The sequence below is a fragment of the Cryptotermes secundus genome, unplaced genomic scaffold (genome assembly GCF_002891405.2).
Source record: "Cryptotermes secundus unplaced genomic scaffold, Csec_1.0 scaffold364, whole genome shotgun sequence".
Classification (NCBI taxonomy): domain Eukaryota; kingdom Metazoa; phylum Arthropoda; class Insecta; order Blattodea; family Kalotermitidae; genus Cryptotermes; species Cryptotermes secundus.
The window spans coordinates 659,707-673,614 of record NW_019733841.1 but is presented as its reverse complement, the minus strand read 5'-3'; the positions used below and the strand labels follow the sequence as shown (position 1 = coordinate 673,614).

Below are 13,908 nucleotides of genomic sequence, written 5' to 3'. Positions count from 1 at the left end.
CTTTCTGTATTCAGATGGAGGTCATCATTAATTAATATCCCATTCTCATATTTTGAAGCAACACTGAAAGCATAAGCAGCATAAGTTTGTGTTCCATTCAAAATGGAAGATGGAGTACAGGAGTACAGCAATCATTTCTCTAACTGAACGGAGATATAAACCAGCTTTGAGAATATAGCTAAAATCTTTGTCCACAGATACGCTTTTTTTTTTTTCAAATGGCTTGCATGCATATTACTTCACCATAGCAATTTTAGAATATAAGGCAAAGTTGTCCCTGTGCTTAATTAATTGAGCACTACGCCATGAAGACATAGAAGGGAGTGGAGGTATTGCTCCACCATTCTTGAACTCGGCAGTAGATGGAGGTGAGTGGTCAGCTTCGTGCCCAAGCTGCTTCAGCCCCAGGATCCACTGGAGAGAAAGCTGGGTGAGCCCGAGAGCTGGTCTGGATGCTGTGCAGAAGAGAAAAATCTTGGCCCTAACAAGAATTGAACTCTGGCCATCCAGCCCATAGCCTGTCACTATATGTACTGAGCTATAAGAACTCCCTCAGAATCTAAAACATAAATTCTGGACACAGTTATTAAAAGAACTATAATTTCCCTGATATGAAGCAGATGTTCAGAGAACTTTCCCTGTTTAAGGGTTACATTTTATTGTCCATTTACAACGTAAGGGAGGGATAAGGATTGGTGCAGAGAAATTCTGCAGGTTTAAATATTTCAGTTTGTATTATTTTCACAATTTGTACAGTAAAGTTCCCACTTCTGAACCACACGTGATATCTCATTTTATTTATAACAATATTGCTTCTTAACCATCAACGGAATGGTTGTTTCACACACCAGATGTCCCTACATACTAATGTCATTATGAAACAATTATAATTGTATCAGATGTCACAGTATCCAGCTGATAATTAGTCTGTGAGTGACACCAATGCCTCTACAACATTTCCATGATGCTCTCGTAATGTGCGTTCTGCCAGGCTTCTTGAAATTTCCATTTCTCGCATCTGGGGGGGGAAAAACACAATTACAAGAATAAGAACTGAACTCTTACACCACACAGCAACCACATACATTGTCTCTTGCTGGATAAATTGTATGTCATTTAAAGATGCCGTATAGACTGTAAGGAGTGCAAGGGTTACTTAGTGTCCAACTAGATTATGAAAGTGTTTAAAAACTTCAGCACACAAGCTCCATGGGGGCACGCGGTACCATACTTGGTTGAGGCACTTTGCTACAAGCCAGAAGGTCATGGGATCAAATCCCAATGAGGCGGTTTTTTTTTTCAATTTACCTATTCCTTCCAGCCACGCTATGGCCCTGGGGTTGACTCAGCCTTTAACAGTAATGAGTACCAGGAATTAATTAAATAATTTTCCTGGGGAGTAAAGCATGGCCAGCGCATAAGGCTGACAACCTTACCGCCATCTTTGAGCCAACTGTCTAGAAAATGTGGGAACCTCAACATCTCACAACTCTATGGGCCTCCACGGCCTCTTACAGGGATAACTTTACTTACGTTTTACACCAGTTCCATTTCCTGAAAAAAATCCATATCTACAGTTATAACCCCTCTTCCCAAACGACTGTCTCCCTCACATGCCCCTTTCACTTCTTCAAAACACAAACTTCATGAAGTTCAATAACAGCCAAAATTTTACTTAACATTTCATAAATCACCTGATTTGTGCGATTCTTGGCCCAGTGTAAACTGACTTAGGTCTTTGCAATTTTTCAGCCTTTTTAGAAAAATAGGATAGTACCTCACAACAAGATACTGTAATTTTCTTCCAGAAACCACAACCCATTGATTGAACATTCATAATAACAAAAGTATAATGCACTTAATATAAAAGTTCTGTTAAAATGAAACCCATCCAGATTCTTCTGGGCATATGAACAGAGGCCATCAAAAATGTCCCTCATCCCACTCAAGCACCAACTAATGGATCCCCTCTGCAAAGAACTCCCTGGGTGGCTGCTGAAGCCACTAAATGACTGTGACCTGGCCAAATGCATGAATGGGCTTCACTTTAGTGATCCCCACATAAGCAGGAGCATTTAAAAAAATACTACTGGTCTTCTGATAAGAACGCTGCAACATATTATGCAGATCAACTTGGTACATTACAGACGAATATTTGAGTGCACACTCAATATGTAATAATGTTTTGAAACAGGCTTATCTAGTCTTTTCATCAACCAAAGGTCCCTACAATGTCACTACAATACCAGTGAATGTGCAACATTTCGTTCATTTAAACGCTCATAAAGGATCAGTGGCTCAAAAAGGTATGTTTTAAGAATAAATTAATTAAAAAATAAGGCCAACTGCACATTAACAGCAAGCAGATGGCGCTATAGATATTTCGGGTACCAACGCAGAATTAAAAAAAAAAAAAGAACATAAATGCTGAGAGCTTTTTCCACTTTTAATTTATTTATAATTGCAACTTCAGTGTTCCTGCCAATATTCCCTTTGTGCAATCCAGGGTTCCAGTAGAAGTATAAAAGAGCTACAGTGAAAGCATGTTGATTGCAAGGACACAGATCTTGTATTCTTGACAAAGAACTGAGATGAACCATTCTCATAGTAATCTGCCACCTGTCATTAAGAGTGAAAATAGAAATGAGAGAAAGAATGAAAGGTGTAGGTAGGAGGATGGGATGAAGAGAGATACTGCAGGAAACGCAGAGAGCAACTGATAAGTGGTAAATTACACACTGAGCTCTTAAGATCCAAAACAAAGAAAATAAAAACCTGAAACCTTATTACAAAATGACTGCTTCTTGTATTGCTAAGCTTTTGGAGGTATTTCACTGAAGTTGAGGGGAGACACACTGGAGGCTATAAAAGCAGATTCTGTCATTCTAGGAGAATTGACATCCTTTACCTAGCCATGGTAAGTCTGTACATTAAGTTACTTAAAAAGCGTATTTGATTTTGTATGACCTAAGCTGCAAGAAAAGACTGCAAGACCATCCGTTAGAAAGACGTGCACCTGAAATTTTAATGCACACAATCAAATTTTAAAATGAATATATTACTAAGGATTTCAAAAACTGACATAACTTAGGCACATACCAGAAGAGAAGATAATTGTGTACAGAAACTTATTTCACACACAAACTATTACTTCCCCACTGATGAACAACAGAATATAACATAAGAAGACACAGCAGTTCTTAAGATTGAACACGTAAATTTATTCATGTGCATTTTATGCAGGTTAATTTTTGACACGTCCTCTCTTGTTTGTTGGGTATGCTGCACCATCAAAATAACATAACTAAGTGGATGCCAGCGGGTCACGGTAGCCGAGCAGTCTAAGGCATGTACTGTCTTCACTCGCTCGGAAACCGGGATCGTGGGTTCGAATCCCACTCAGGGCATGGATGTTTAGTTTGTGTGTGTGCGTTTTTGTGTTTGTGTACAGGTAGAGGCCTTGCGACGAGCTGATCGCCCGCCCAAGGAGTCCTACCGTATGTCTAAGATCTAGAAAAACTGAAGTCAACGGAGTTCATGGAGGTAGGCCTAAGCCCACTGGGGCTGTAGTGCCGGGGGGGGAGGGGAGTGGAGGCCAAGGTACAGAACATAAATGACACGTCATGGGAATTTCTTAATCATGTGTTCCACAATTATTACAACATTAATAAGAGAAAGGATGATGTCAGATGTACGTTAGTGAATTCCATATAATTACTGTACAACTGTACCTACCAGCCACTGTTGAATACTACATCCCAATGGAAAAGCCGTACTACAGATCTCCTGTTTTAGTCATCTTCCAATCAGTCCCTTTGGTGCTACTTTCCAAAAGGAAATATAATTTTACCTCTCATAACTAGTTCGCAATCACATAAAACTAAAAAATGAATAACTGTTTATAAGATGAAATAGTTAGAGGCTTTGAAGGAAAAACACCAACTGACACTTTTAATCACATTCTTCTCATTTCATCAGTGTTTTTCATCCTCTAATATTTATACAAAACATTTGTATTTCATTCGAATTCATAATTTTGTGTGGAATTATAATGGGGTTTACATTATGGTAATCTGGGCCTAATTATTCCAGAATTTATGTTTCATTCATAGAATAAGTTTTTCTTTCAAATTTAGCAATACAATAAAATAACGTAACTTACAATTAAATCAACGTCTTCTTTCTTGATTGACACTTTTAAGAGTTCTCGTTCCTTTGCCATTTTTTCGGCCGCTTCTTTATTACGTCTATCACCAATGATTGTCATTGCCTGAAGTAAAAAAAGTTGTAGCAATGTTATAAAATATCTGTACAAAATTAAAAGACACAGAAGTTACACATCTTTCCTTCTTCATACTACATTATAATGCAGAAACTACCACTAAATTTTACAGTATACAACAGATTACTCCTGCTTTTAAAGTACACATGGGTATGACAACCCAAATTTCAACAAAAGTTAGAAATATTTTGGGACTTTGTGGGCGGTTTCCACAGAGCAGAAAATCAATACAAGTTCATACCTTACTCCACACTCTTATAACATCACACATATCAAAATTGAAGGTAACATAAACCATAAACTGCTGGTACAAAAACATTATGAACACATTTCGTAGCAAAATATTTTTTTACGGTGTGTTGCTAGCCCTACGCCCAAACCCGAAGTTGGAGGCCCACCCTTTGTCCGCTGTCCGCGGCTGCTTATTCAGTATAGTTGCACAGACCCTCCATATCTGAAGGCCGTCTCTTCAATCTGAAACTAGCGGACGCTCCATGCAGTGATGACAAGGGATCCACTTAACATAGACCAAAGAGACCACTAGGAAGAACCAGATATAGGTGGAAGGATAATATTAAGATGGATCTTAGAGAAATAGAATTTGGTGGTATGGATTGAATTCATACGGCTCATGTCAAGGATCAGTGCAGGGGTCTTGAGAACACAGTACTGAACCTTCAAGTCCCATAAAATATTTGGTAAATTCTAGACTACATGAGCGACTGGCCGCTTTTCTAGGACTCAGCTCCATGAAGTCGGTTAGGGGCGATCACTTGGTTACCACGTGAAACTTACTCCTGAGAGATCGGCAGTAAATATTTCTTTCTCTTCCGCATAATCTGTAACCTTCTCAAGATCTGCTGCTCCACTGTCATATTTTGCTGTTTTTTTCTGCGACTTCTCTTGCTGAACTTCATCGGAATCACCACCAATATCACCGTTCGCCTCATCGTCCGCCATTGCTTTCAACTTCCGATGTTCAATTTTTTAATTTTTTCCAGGGGTACCGAGAGAAGCAGTGTGCGTTATACCGGTTATACCCGTTATACCGGACACGGATCAGAGCTCAGGCCGAACTGATGTAGTGAGAGGCAGAGCATACTGACGTAAAATTAGGTGGTCCGTGGTTTTAACCGGTTCTGATCCAGCTGTTTACGCTATGTACTAAAATGAGGTTTCACGCTATTAAGAGAGATTAGGATCAATTAGGATCGGTTAGGATAGTGTGGTTTGTGATGTGGGTTTCAGCGAGTAGACTATCGATAATTAGGGAGTGATTAATTCACTTTACTTAATTTCAAGCTCGCTTTAAGCATCACCACTCAAAGTTCTACGAAAAAATGGACAAGATGGGTTCAGGAGAAGGACCAGATAATTTACAATACAGGTGGTGTCACCTTCGTAAGGTGTTGGAAAGAACCGGCCCCTTTTGCCATCCTGACTTTGAACCATCGCCAGATAATCTGAATTTTCTGATGGAATCGTGTAAACTTTTAGTTATTGGTGCTGGCGGGTTAGGTTGTGAACTTATGAAAGATTTGGCACTAATGGGATTTAAAGATATACATGTTATTGATATGGACACAATTGAGTTATCTAACCTCAACAGGCAGTTTCTGTTTAGAAGAAGAGATATTGGACAATCAAAGGCCGAAGTTGCAGCAAAATTCATAAGCACTAGAATTCCAGGTTGTCATGTCACACCACATTTTTCCAAGATTCAGGATTTTGATGAGACTTTTTATAGAAGTTTTCATATTGTGATATCTGGTCTTGATTCGATAGTAGCACGTCGTTGGATCAATGGTATGCTTATATCACTACTCTCTTACAAAGATGGGGTCTTGGATCAGTCTAGTCTCATTCCATTAATAGACGGAGGAACAGAAGGATTCAAGGGTAATGCTCGTGTGATCTTGCCAGGTATCACAGCCTGCATAGAGTGCACTTTGGATCTCTTCCCACCTCAAGTTACATACCCGCTCTGTACCATAGCCAATACCCCTCGACTACCAGAGCATTGTATTGAATATGTGAAGGTTATTCAGTGGTCCAAGGAGAATCCATGGGATGTACCTATTGATGGTGATGACCCTCAGCATATTAATTGGATATATGAAAAGGCTATGGAAAGGGCTGTGCAATTTGGTATCCAAGGAATAACATATCGATTGGTGCAGGGAGTTGTCAAGAATATAATTCCTGCAGTGGCATCAACAAATGCTGTAGTGGCAGCAGCATGTGCAACAGAGGTATTCAAACTGGCCACAAGTTGCTGTGTTCCATTGGATAATTACATGGTTTTCAATGATGTGGATGGTATCTACACATACACATATCAGGCAGAACGTAAGGAAGATTGTCTGGCATGTAGTCAGGTACCCACAACAGTGGACATACCAGGACCAGAGGCCAAACTGGAAGATCTCATCACAGTTCTATGTGAAAGCCCCAAGTTTCTGATGAAGAGCCCAGGACTGACTGCCACTATTGATGGCAAGAATCGCACATTGTACATGCCAACAGTTGCCAGCATTGAGGAGAAGACACGGGTGAATCTCAAGAAGTCCCTTAATGAACTTGGGTTGGAGGATGGTTCACAGCTTATGGTGGCTGATTCTACCTCTCCAAACACACTCATCATTATACTCAAGTTTGCCTCCCCTCCTGACTTTGAAATGGAATGAATTTAGGGTGTTGAAGCGGCAGTGTTAAACCAAAAGCACGCTCTTTGTGAACATATTCAAAACTATACTTTGAGAAGAGGCTCACCTTATGTAGAAGTTCTTTTTCCCCATGCATTCTAAAGAAATATCTAGTGTTGTCAAGAAAACTTTTTATACACAAATGTGATTATTACCATGTTCAGTTATTGTGACAGATTATTTTAAAGTGTTCTGTTATTGGTGAATTTTTCAGTGGCACTACTGACTATATTATAACTAGCTAGATGTGAAATGTGGAGAATATTCTCCAATTCTCCAGTCCTGATAGAATTGGGCATTGACTAGACTAGGGAAGTTAAAGAATTATAGTCTCTATGTTGATGGAAATGTGATCAGAAAACAGCAGAATTGAGCATTGCAGTCCAAAGTAGTTCTAGCAAATTGTGCATACAAATTTACTGCCATTATATAAAATTTCAGGTTTTACTGTGATAACCTGTCAAGAGGGACTGACACATTTTGTAGATGTATTCATATCAAAGTACCATGAAATAGTTTGTTCTTCACATCAGGGTTGAACTACTTGTATTAGCAGTAAAACTGTTTGCTGAGTTTCAAACTCATCTTATCTAATTTGTTTCTGACATCATCCATCATCTTGGCAAGTTCATGGTGACCTGACGCTATCAGCACTTTCTCTCGTGTCAGCTCTCGCAGATTCAGGGCTACGAAATCCTGCATGCTGTGTTGGGTAACTCTTAACTTCTCCTGCTGATCCATAAGGGACTGGTGGCCATAAGACACAGCTTCCAACTTCTGCTGGTCTTCCTTGAGAGAGTCCATCGTGTTGAGCTGACTGTGTGCAGAGTCCATGAATTTGTCGACTGTCATCTCTGAGAGAGCTCGAAACTGCTGGTTTCTGGCAGCATAACAAACGGCCCTGGCTCGGTTGTTCATCAGATGGTACGTATTCCACATGTATGGGTCCATCGAACTTGTGCACTCTCGAAGGCTCATTCTGCTAGTACAAGCAGAACGTTGCCAACCCTCTGTTAAAGCCTGACAATTCAGTAGAACCACGCTCTGCTACCATAACAAAAATATGGTTACTATTATATCATGGTCAGAACTGTTGTTGATGAAGAATGAATGGAAATACACAGTTTGACAGCAGTAGCAAACTTCCTTCTCAGTTTTTCACATTATAGAATCAAGTCCCAGAACTTTGTCTCCCCACAGTGAGAAGACAGTGTACGTGATCTGTATTATTCAGTGAAAATAAACTTTCCCAACTTGCTTATTAGCAGTATGAGGAGCATTGTGAGATAGTCTTCAAGGTACCTTGGATGAAAAAGAGGACAAAAACATAAAAGGAACAACATCATGTTGTAATATAAACATTGAACACCAGCGTCTGCATTAAGCAGGGCTATTAAAAGTGAAATGAATACTTTAAAAAAATAAATCATGTAAACAAGACAAGATGGGAAAGTCCATGTTGTGTGGAATGTGTCTTCATTAAGGGATGCTGCACCACTGACTGACTTGTTTTTGAGCTTTTGAAGGTTTTGCTGCCAGAGATGGAATGTAAACTCTTTCTTTCATATAGCCCCAAAGGTGTCAGATTGGAGTCATCTGTGAGGCCATGTCTGTTGACTTCTAGGCACATTCTCATCCCGAAATCTGTTACACAATTGTACAGGGGTGCAGTATCTTATTAAAAACATGTATTTCATCAAGCTAGGGCAGTCACCACTTTTCCAACATGTCTAAGTACAGAATGCCGTTTACGGATTTTTCGTTAAAGAGAAAGAAACTGTAAATATTAGAAAACAGAACACAGAGGTTTTTTCCCCCCCTTATCCCCACACTCTTTTAACACAAACACAGATGTCAAAATGGTTCCGAGTAAAACCTGTATGAGACAACAGATTCTCATCCCTTTCAATACTGTCCTTGGAGTTAGAATAAAATGTGAACCTTGTTATTTCATCTTGCATAATTACTCTGCACCAATTAAAGTATGTAGGGTCTGTTATGTTATTTTCATAAACCTGTTTTTCTAAAAACTGGTTATGCCACATGTAAATCATTTTTCTTCATGGATTATCTTTATGAAAACTGTTCCTGAACGTATACTGCCTAGATATAGTTGCATTTTTACTTTGGTCACCATTTTGTACAATTTATGTTCAGGGTGCCATGTGATACTTCAGGAATTAAAGGGATTAATGAAACAAACTCTCCGAACTACCTTCACACTAACTTTATTATTATGTTCATGCTACTTATAGTTTACTTGCAAGATGTTACTTTGATGTGTTGTTTTGTAATAACCCTGTGCAAATGTCTTTTTCTTTAATCCAGACAAATAAATGTCTTACTTCTATGAAGTTATACAGTGCACTGTTATGTGAAATATAAAACTCACTTGAAATTGAAATAAAATATTTAATACTGCCAAATAATTGTCTTATTATTTTCCCTTGTATATCAATTTTCATAACAGCCATTATTTGCTTTATTGAAGATGGCTGTCTCCTCCCATGCAAGATAGAGGCAGCATGTACCTCTCAACCACTGGTTCTTTTCTACCAAACTGCATGGCATCACAACCAAGAAGACAGTTATCATCAGGGCCTGGATTTTGATAACCTGAAAATATTTTAAAAATGGCCTAAAATATGACTCAAAAATGTAATATGCAGGGCCCAGATTTTGATGACCTGAAAATATGCAAAAAATGACCTAAAGGAGAAAAGAAGATAAAATTTACATTTCTGTAACCAGCAGCTCATCTGAGATTTATATATTTAAGAGCACTGCATAGGATACAAGAAAAAAAAACATGACATGTCATCAAAATCCGGGCCCTGGTTATCATCATAGTCAGTGCCATGTTTCTGTTGTTTACATAAACCCAGGTTTATTCAGTCTAAGCTACCTTGCATAATCAAAAATCAGTGCCAAGAACTCACCATAATCATCCCATCATGATTTCCAGTCTTTTTCCATTTGCAATGTGCAGTTTTCTTTGTTTTCATGCTCGATGCTCAGCTTGCACCATTTCAGAATCATTATCTTGGTACTAATACAAATTGCAGCTTTGGAATGGACCCAGTAACACAATTTAAATATTCACCTCCATGGAAATATCTCCACTGGTTCACAATTTCTACATTGAACAGATGTGCAGATATAACTTCCATTTCTTTTCAGGAAGCAGAGCTAAATGGATAAAAGCTTACACAAATGGCATGAGGCTCTTAGACAATACGGTATGTGAATTAAAAAATATATCATTAGTAAAGTAATACAAAAACAAGTATTTTCACTTCAGAATTTTTTCTCCATCTGGACCATAACATTTTAAATTATCACCATAAGTGTAGTAAAACAATTTTCTAATGATACACTCTACAAAAGTGAGTTTGTTGAAGTACCTCAATTTCACATTTCCACATGCTAGACATGACTGATTTAGAACACTTACACTTAAAAACTATGAGGGAGCACAAAATTGTTTCAATTGCATAATATACTGCACCTTTGTTATTATGGCTTGAGATTAATACTATAATAATTCAAACTGGAGAGGATAAGAGGTCTTGCAGTACCTTCCCCTATCGCACTACAGCCCCAGTGGGCCCAGGCCTACCTCCATGAACTTCTTCGGTTTTTCTAGATCTTATACATTCGGTAGGACTCCTTGGGTGGGTGATCAGCTTGCCACAAGGCCTCTACCTGTACACAAACACAGAAAAACGCGCGCACACAAACTAAACATCCATACTATGAGTGGGATTCGAACCCACGATCCCGGTTTCCAAGCAAGCGAAGACAGTACATGCCTTAGACTGCTCGGCTGCCGTGACCGGCCTTGCAGTACCTACTTTGAATAAATATGATAATACTGACTGCAGTAATTATTAAAACATGTCACTTTCATAAACTTAATACAAAAATGTAACCAGCATCATTATCTCAAATTTAACTCCGTATGTAGAAAGTTACTGGGGTTCATCAGTGTCAATTTCAGAGTAATAGATCAACTGCTGATTTTTTTTTTTGCTTGTCACAACCTGGCTACAGATCCAGAGGTCCGGGTTCAATTCCCAGCACTACCAGATTTTCTTTAGGAGAAGTAGTGGGTCTGGAATGGGTTCCACTCAGCCTCATGATGATAATTGAGGAGCTGTTTCATGAAAATAGCAGCTCCGGTTTAGAAAACTGAAATTAACAGCCATGGGGATTTGTTGCGCTGACCACGTGATACCCTCTACCCGCAAAAGTTGACACTAAACTTCGCCGAAAAGCAGCGGTCACTCGGTCAGTATGGTTCACTTGTGGATTGAAATCACGGAGTTTGTTTTTGTTGTTGTTTAGTCACATACTGGAGAAAAAAATGGGAGTACAATGGGACAGTACATCAGATATTCATAGCCTTCAAGAAATCCTATGAGTCAGTCAGGAGACCACTGTGCAGTGTTCTCACTAAATTTGATACTCATGAAGCTAACAGAGCTAATTAAAATGTGCTTAAATGAAACCTATGGGAAAAAAGTTCATACGAAATTTTTTAGGAAATGGACCACTAGGAAAACGTGCATAGATTGGAGGATAATATTAAAGTGGTTCTCAAATACAGAGGATGGAAGGGCATGATCTAGATTAATCTCAATTAGGATAGGGACCAGCGACAAGCTCTTGTGAACACGATTATGAGCCTCTGATTTCCATAAAATGCTTGGATTTTCTTGAGCAATGAGCAATTACTGGTTTCTCAAGGAGGACTCAGCTGGGTGGATTTAATTTAGAGGTTAAGATAGGAAACAGGATTGTTGTTATTTTTGGACTTAACTAGAGGTACCTATGAAAACAAACCCAGAAATGGATTGCTAAACAGGATTCTTACAATCAGATATATAGTGCGGGATTGTCGATGTTCTAAATGACAACCACGTAGAACTGTAACAATTGCATATATTAAATTGTATAAATTGAAGGTACAGAATAGCTGTGAAGCTATGTGGAATGTTCAAAAGTTGGCTGGCTCTCAAAAGGGCAGTTTGTTCCATCGCAAGTGCGCTGGCAGAATTTGCTCCTTCGTACGTGGGGCAATCCAAATTTTCTGAAATTTGAATTCTGCGCGCGAATGGTTATGAGCACATCGAAATACCGCTAGGTGTATCCTCACACATCCTTCTTGAATCAGTGTGGCAAGCGGCATCAAGTTGAGTGGTTGGGTTTATTGTTGGTGAACGTATTTCCATTGTGTTCCCGTGAGTTTGCGGTTTTGCGATGGCTGATCTGAGAGAGCAAGCTTTTTGTGACATCAGTTTAGGCCAGACACAAACTTACAACTGGTATAAGCGTTTTAAAAATGGCCGAACATTGACTGATGATGACAATCGTTCGGGACGGCCGTCAACGGGCAAAACGCCAGAAAATGTCACGAAAGTTAGGGATCTGATTCTGCAAGATCGTAGACTGACCATCCAAGTCCTCTGTAACACCTTGGGACTAACTTATGGTACATGTCAACGAATTTTGTCAGAGGAACTGAACATGAGGAGGATTGCGGCGAAGTTTGTGCCACGACTGCTGCAAAATGAACAGAAGCAGCATCGCTTGGAAGTCTGCAGGGAACTTCAGCAACAGCTTCAAGAGGATCCAAACTTTCTTTCGAAGGTTGTCACTGGTGATGAAAGTTGGGTTTATGGGTACGACCCTGAAAGCAAGCAGCAATCGTCGCAATGGAAGAGCCCTTCTTCACCTCGGCCAAAAAAAGCTCGACAAGTCAAGAGCAACATTAAGTCCATGTTGATCTGTTTTTTTGATACTGACGGGATTGTTCATAAGGAGTTTGTCCCTCCTGGTCAGACAGTCAATAAAGAGTTCTATCGCGATGTTCTAAGGCATTTGAGGGAGAACATGAGGAGAAAACGTCCAGAGAAGTGGCGCACGAACGACTGTGTACTCCACCATGACAACGCACGACCACATACAGCTTACATTGTACAGGAATTTTTGGCTAAAATCAAGATGGCAGTTGTTCCCCACCCACCGTACTCGCCAGACTTAGCTCCATGTGACTTCTTTCTCTTCCCCAAGATTAAAATCAAATTGAAGGGGCGAAGATTTTATACAGTTGAGGAAATTCAAGTGGAAACGCAGACGGTATTAAACACCCTAACAAAGAAAGACTTCCAGGATGCATTTGAAAAGTGGCAGAAACGCTGGGATCGGTGTATGCACTCCCAAGGGGACTACTTTGAAGGTGATGGTGCAGAATAAGATCTAGGTAAGATGTAATAGTTTTTATTAATATATTTCGGGAACTTTTGGATTGCACCATGTAGTTTGGCCAAGTCTTACGACCATTCAGCTGGCCTGTCTGGCCGGTGATGTAGTGCCGCATGCGCCGGTAGAAACAGTTGCCTACAGTGTTGTTGCTGGAGTTGTGGCAGCTGCGTTAGTTGCCTGGTTGCAAAGCATAGTCGCTGGAGACTTGCGGCAACTATGTCAGTTGCCTGGTTGCAGAGCATAGTCACTGGAGACTTGCGGCAACTGCATTAGTTGCCTGGTCACAGTGAAGAGCTGATGACTCTGATGACTGATCGCTCTAAACTGAATGTGATCACTGACGATTGCGAGTTTTGGGCTCCGCCTTTTATACCATGCTTGCTGGGCGGAGCTAAACTTGCAGTTGCAATGTGAGCGCTGATTGGCTAGCACACGCGATGATCTAAATCGGTGGTTCTCAAACTGTGGGGCGCGACCCCCAGGGGGGGGCGCAGCATACTTTCCTACAGATAAAAATTAAAACTGCCCTAAGTCAATTAGAAAAGTAACAAAAAATAAAAATACATGTAGAAAAACTTTTGATGAGTACAGGCTTTAATTATCATGAATTTCAAAATAACTAATAATTATTCTCTTTACCGGCAATTATAAAAC

General features: G+C 39.7%; 2 protein-coding genes across 2 annotated transcripts; one reads left to right on the top strand and one right to left on the bottom strand.

Moving 5' to 3' along the window:
• Positions 1-578: 578 nt before the first annotated feature.
• Positions 579-5,271, bottom strand: LOC111868239 (huntingtin-interacting protein K). Its single transcript, XM_023858701.2, has 3 exons — positions 5,078-5,271; positions 4,163-4,270; positions 579-1,018 (listed from the first exon to the last, which is right to left on the bottom strand). Exons 1-3 carry the CDS (start codon positions 5,240-5,242, stop codon positions 923-925), a joined length of 369 nt encoding a protein of 122 aa, XP_023714469.1. The 5' UTR covers positions 5,243-5,271; the 3' UTR covers positions 579-922.
• Positions 5,272-5,340: 69 nt separating this feature from the next.
• On the top strand, positions 5,341-9,341 carry LOC111868238 (NEDD8-activating enzyme E1 catalytic subunit). Its single transcript, XM_023858699.2, has one exon. The coding sequence runs from the start codon at positions 5,623-5,625 to the stop codon at positions 6,967-6,969; it is 1,347 nt and encodes a 448-aa protein (XP_023714467.1). The 5' UTR covers positions 5,341-5,622; the 3' UTR covers positions 6,970-9,341.
• The last annotated feature ends 4,567 nt before the right edge of the window (positions 9,342-13,908 follow it).

What these genes read in the sequence shown, in the direction of transcription:
- LOC111868239 (XM_023858701.2), bottom strand. Translation starts at nt 5,242, where the DNA reads ATGGCGGACGATGAGGCGAACGGTGATATTGGTGGTGATTCCGATGAA. An exon ending in TTACTGCCGATCTCTCAGGA is followed by an intron (nt 4,271 to 5,077) that starts GTAAGTTTCACG and finishes TTTTTACTTCAG; the next exon opens with GCAATGACAATCATTGGTGA. An exon ending in AAGAAGACGTTGATTTAATT is followed by an intron (nt 1,019 to 4,162) that starts GTAAGTTACGTT and finishes TTCCCCCCCCAG; the next exon opens with ATGCGAGAAATGGAAATTTC.
- LOC111868238 (XM_023858699.2), top strand. Translation starts at nt 5,623, where the DNA reads ATGGACAAGATGGGTTCAGGAGAAGGACCAGATAATTTACAATACAGG.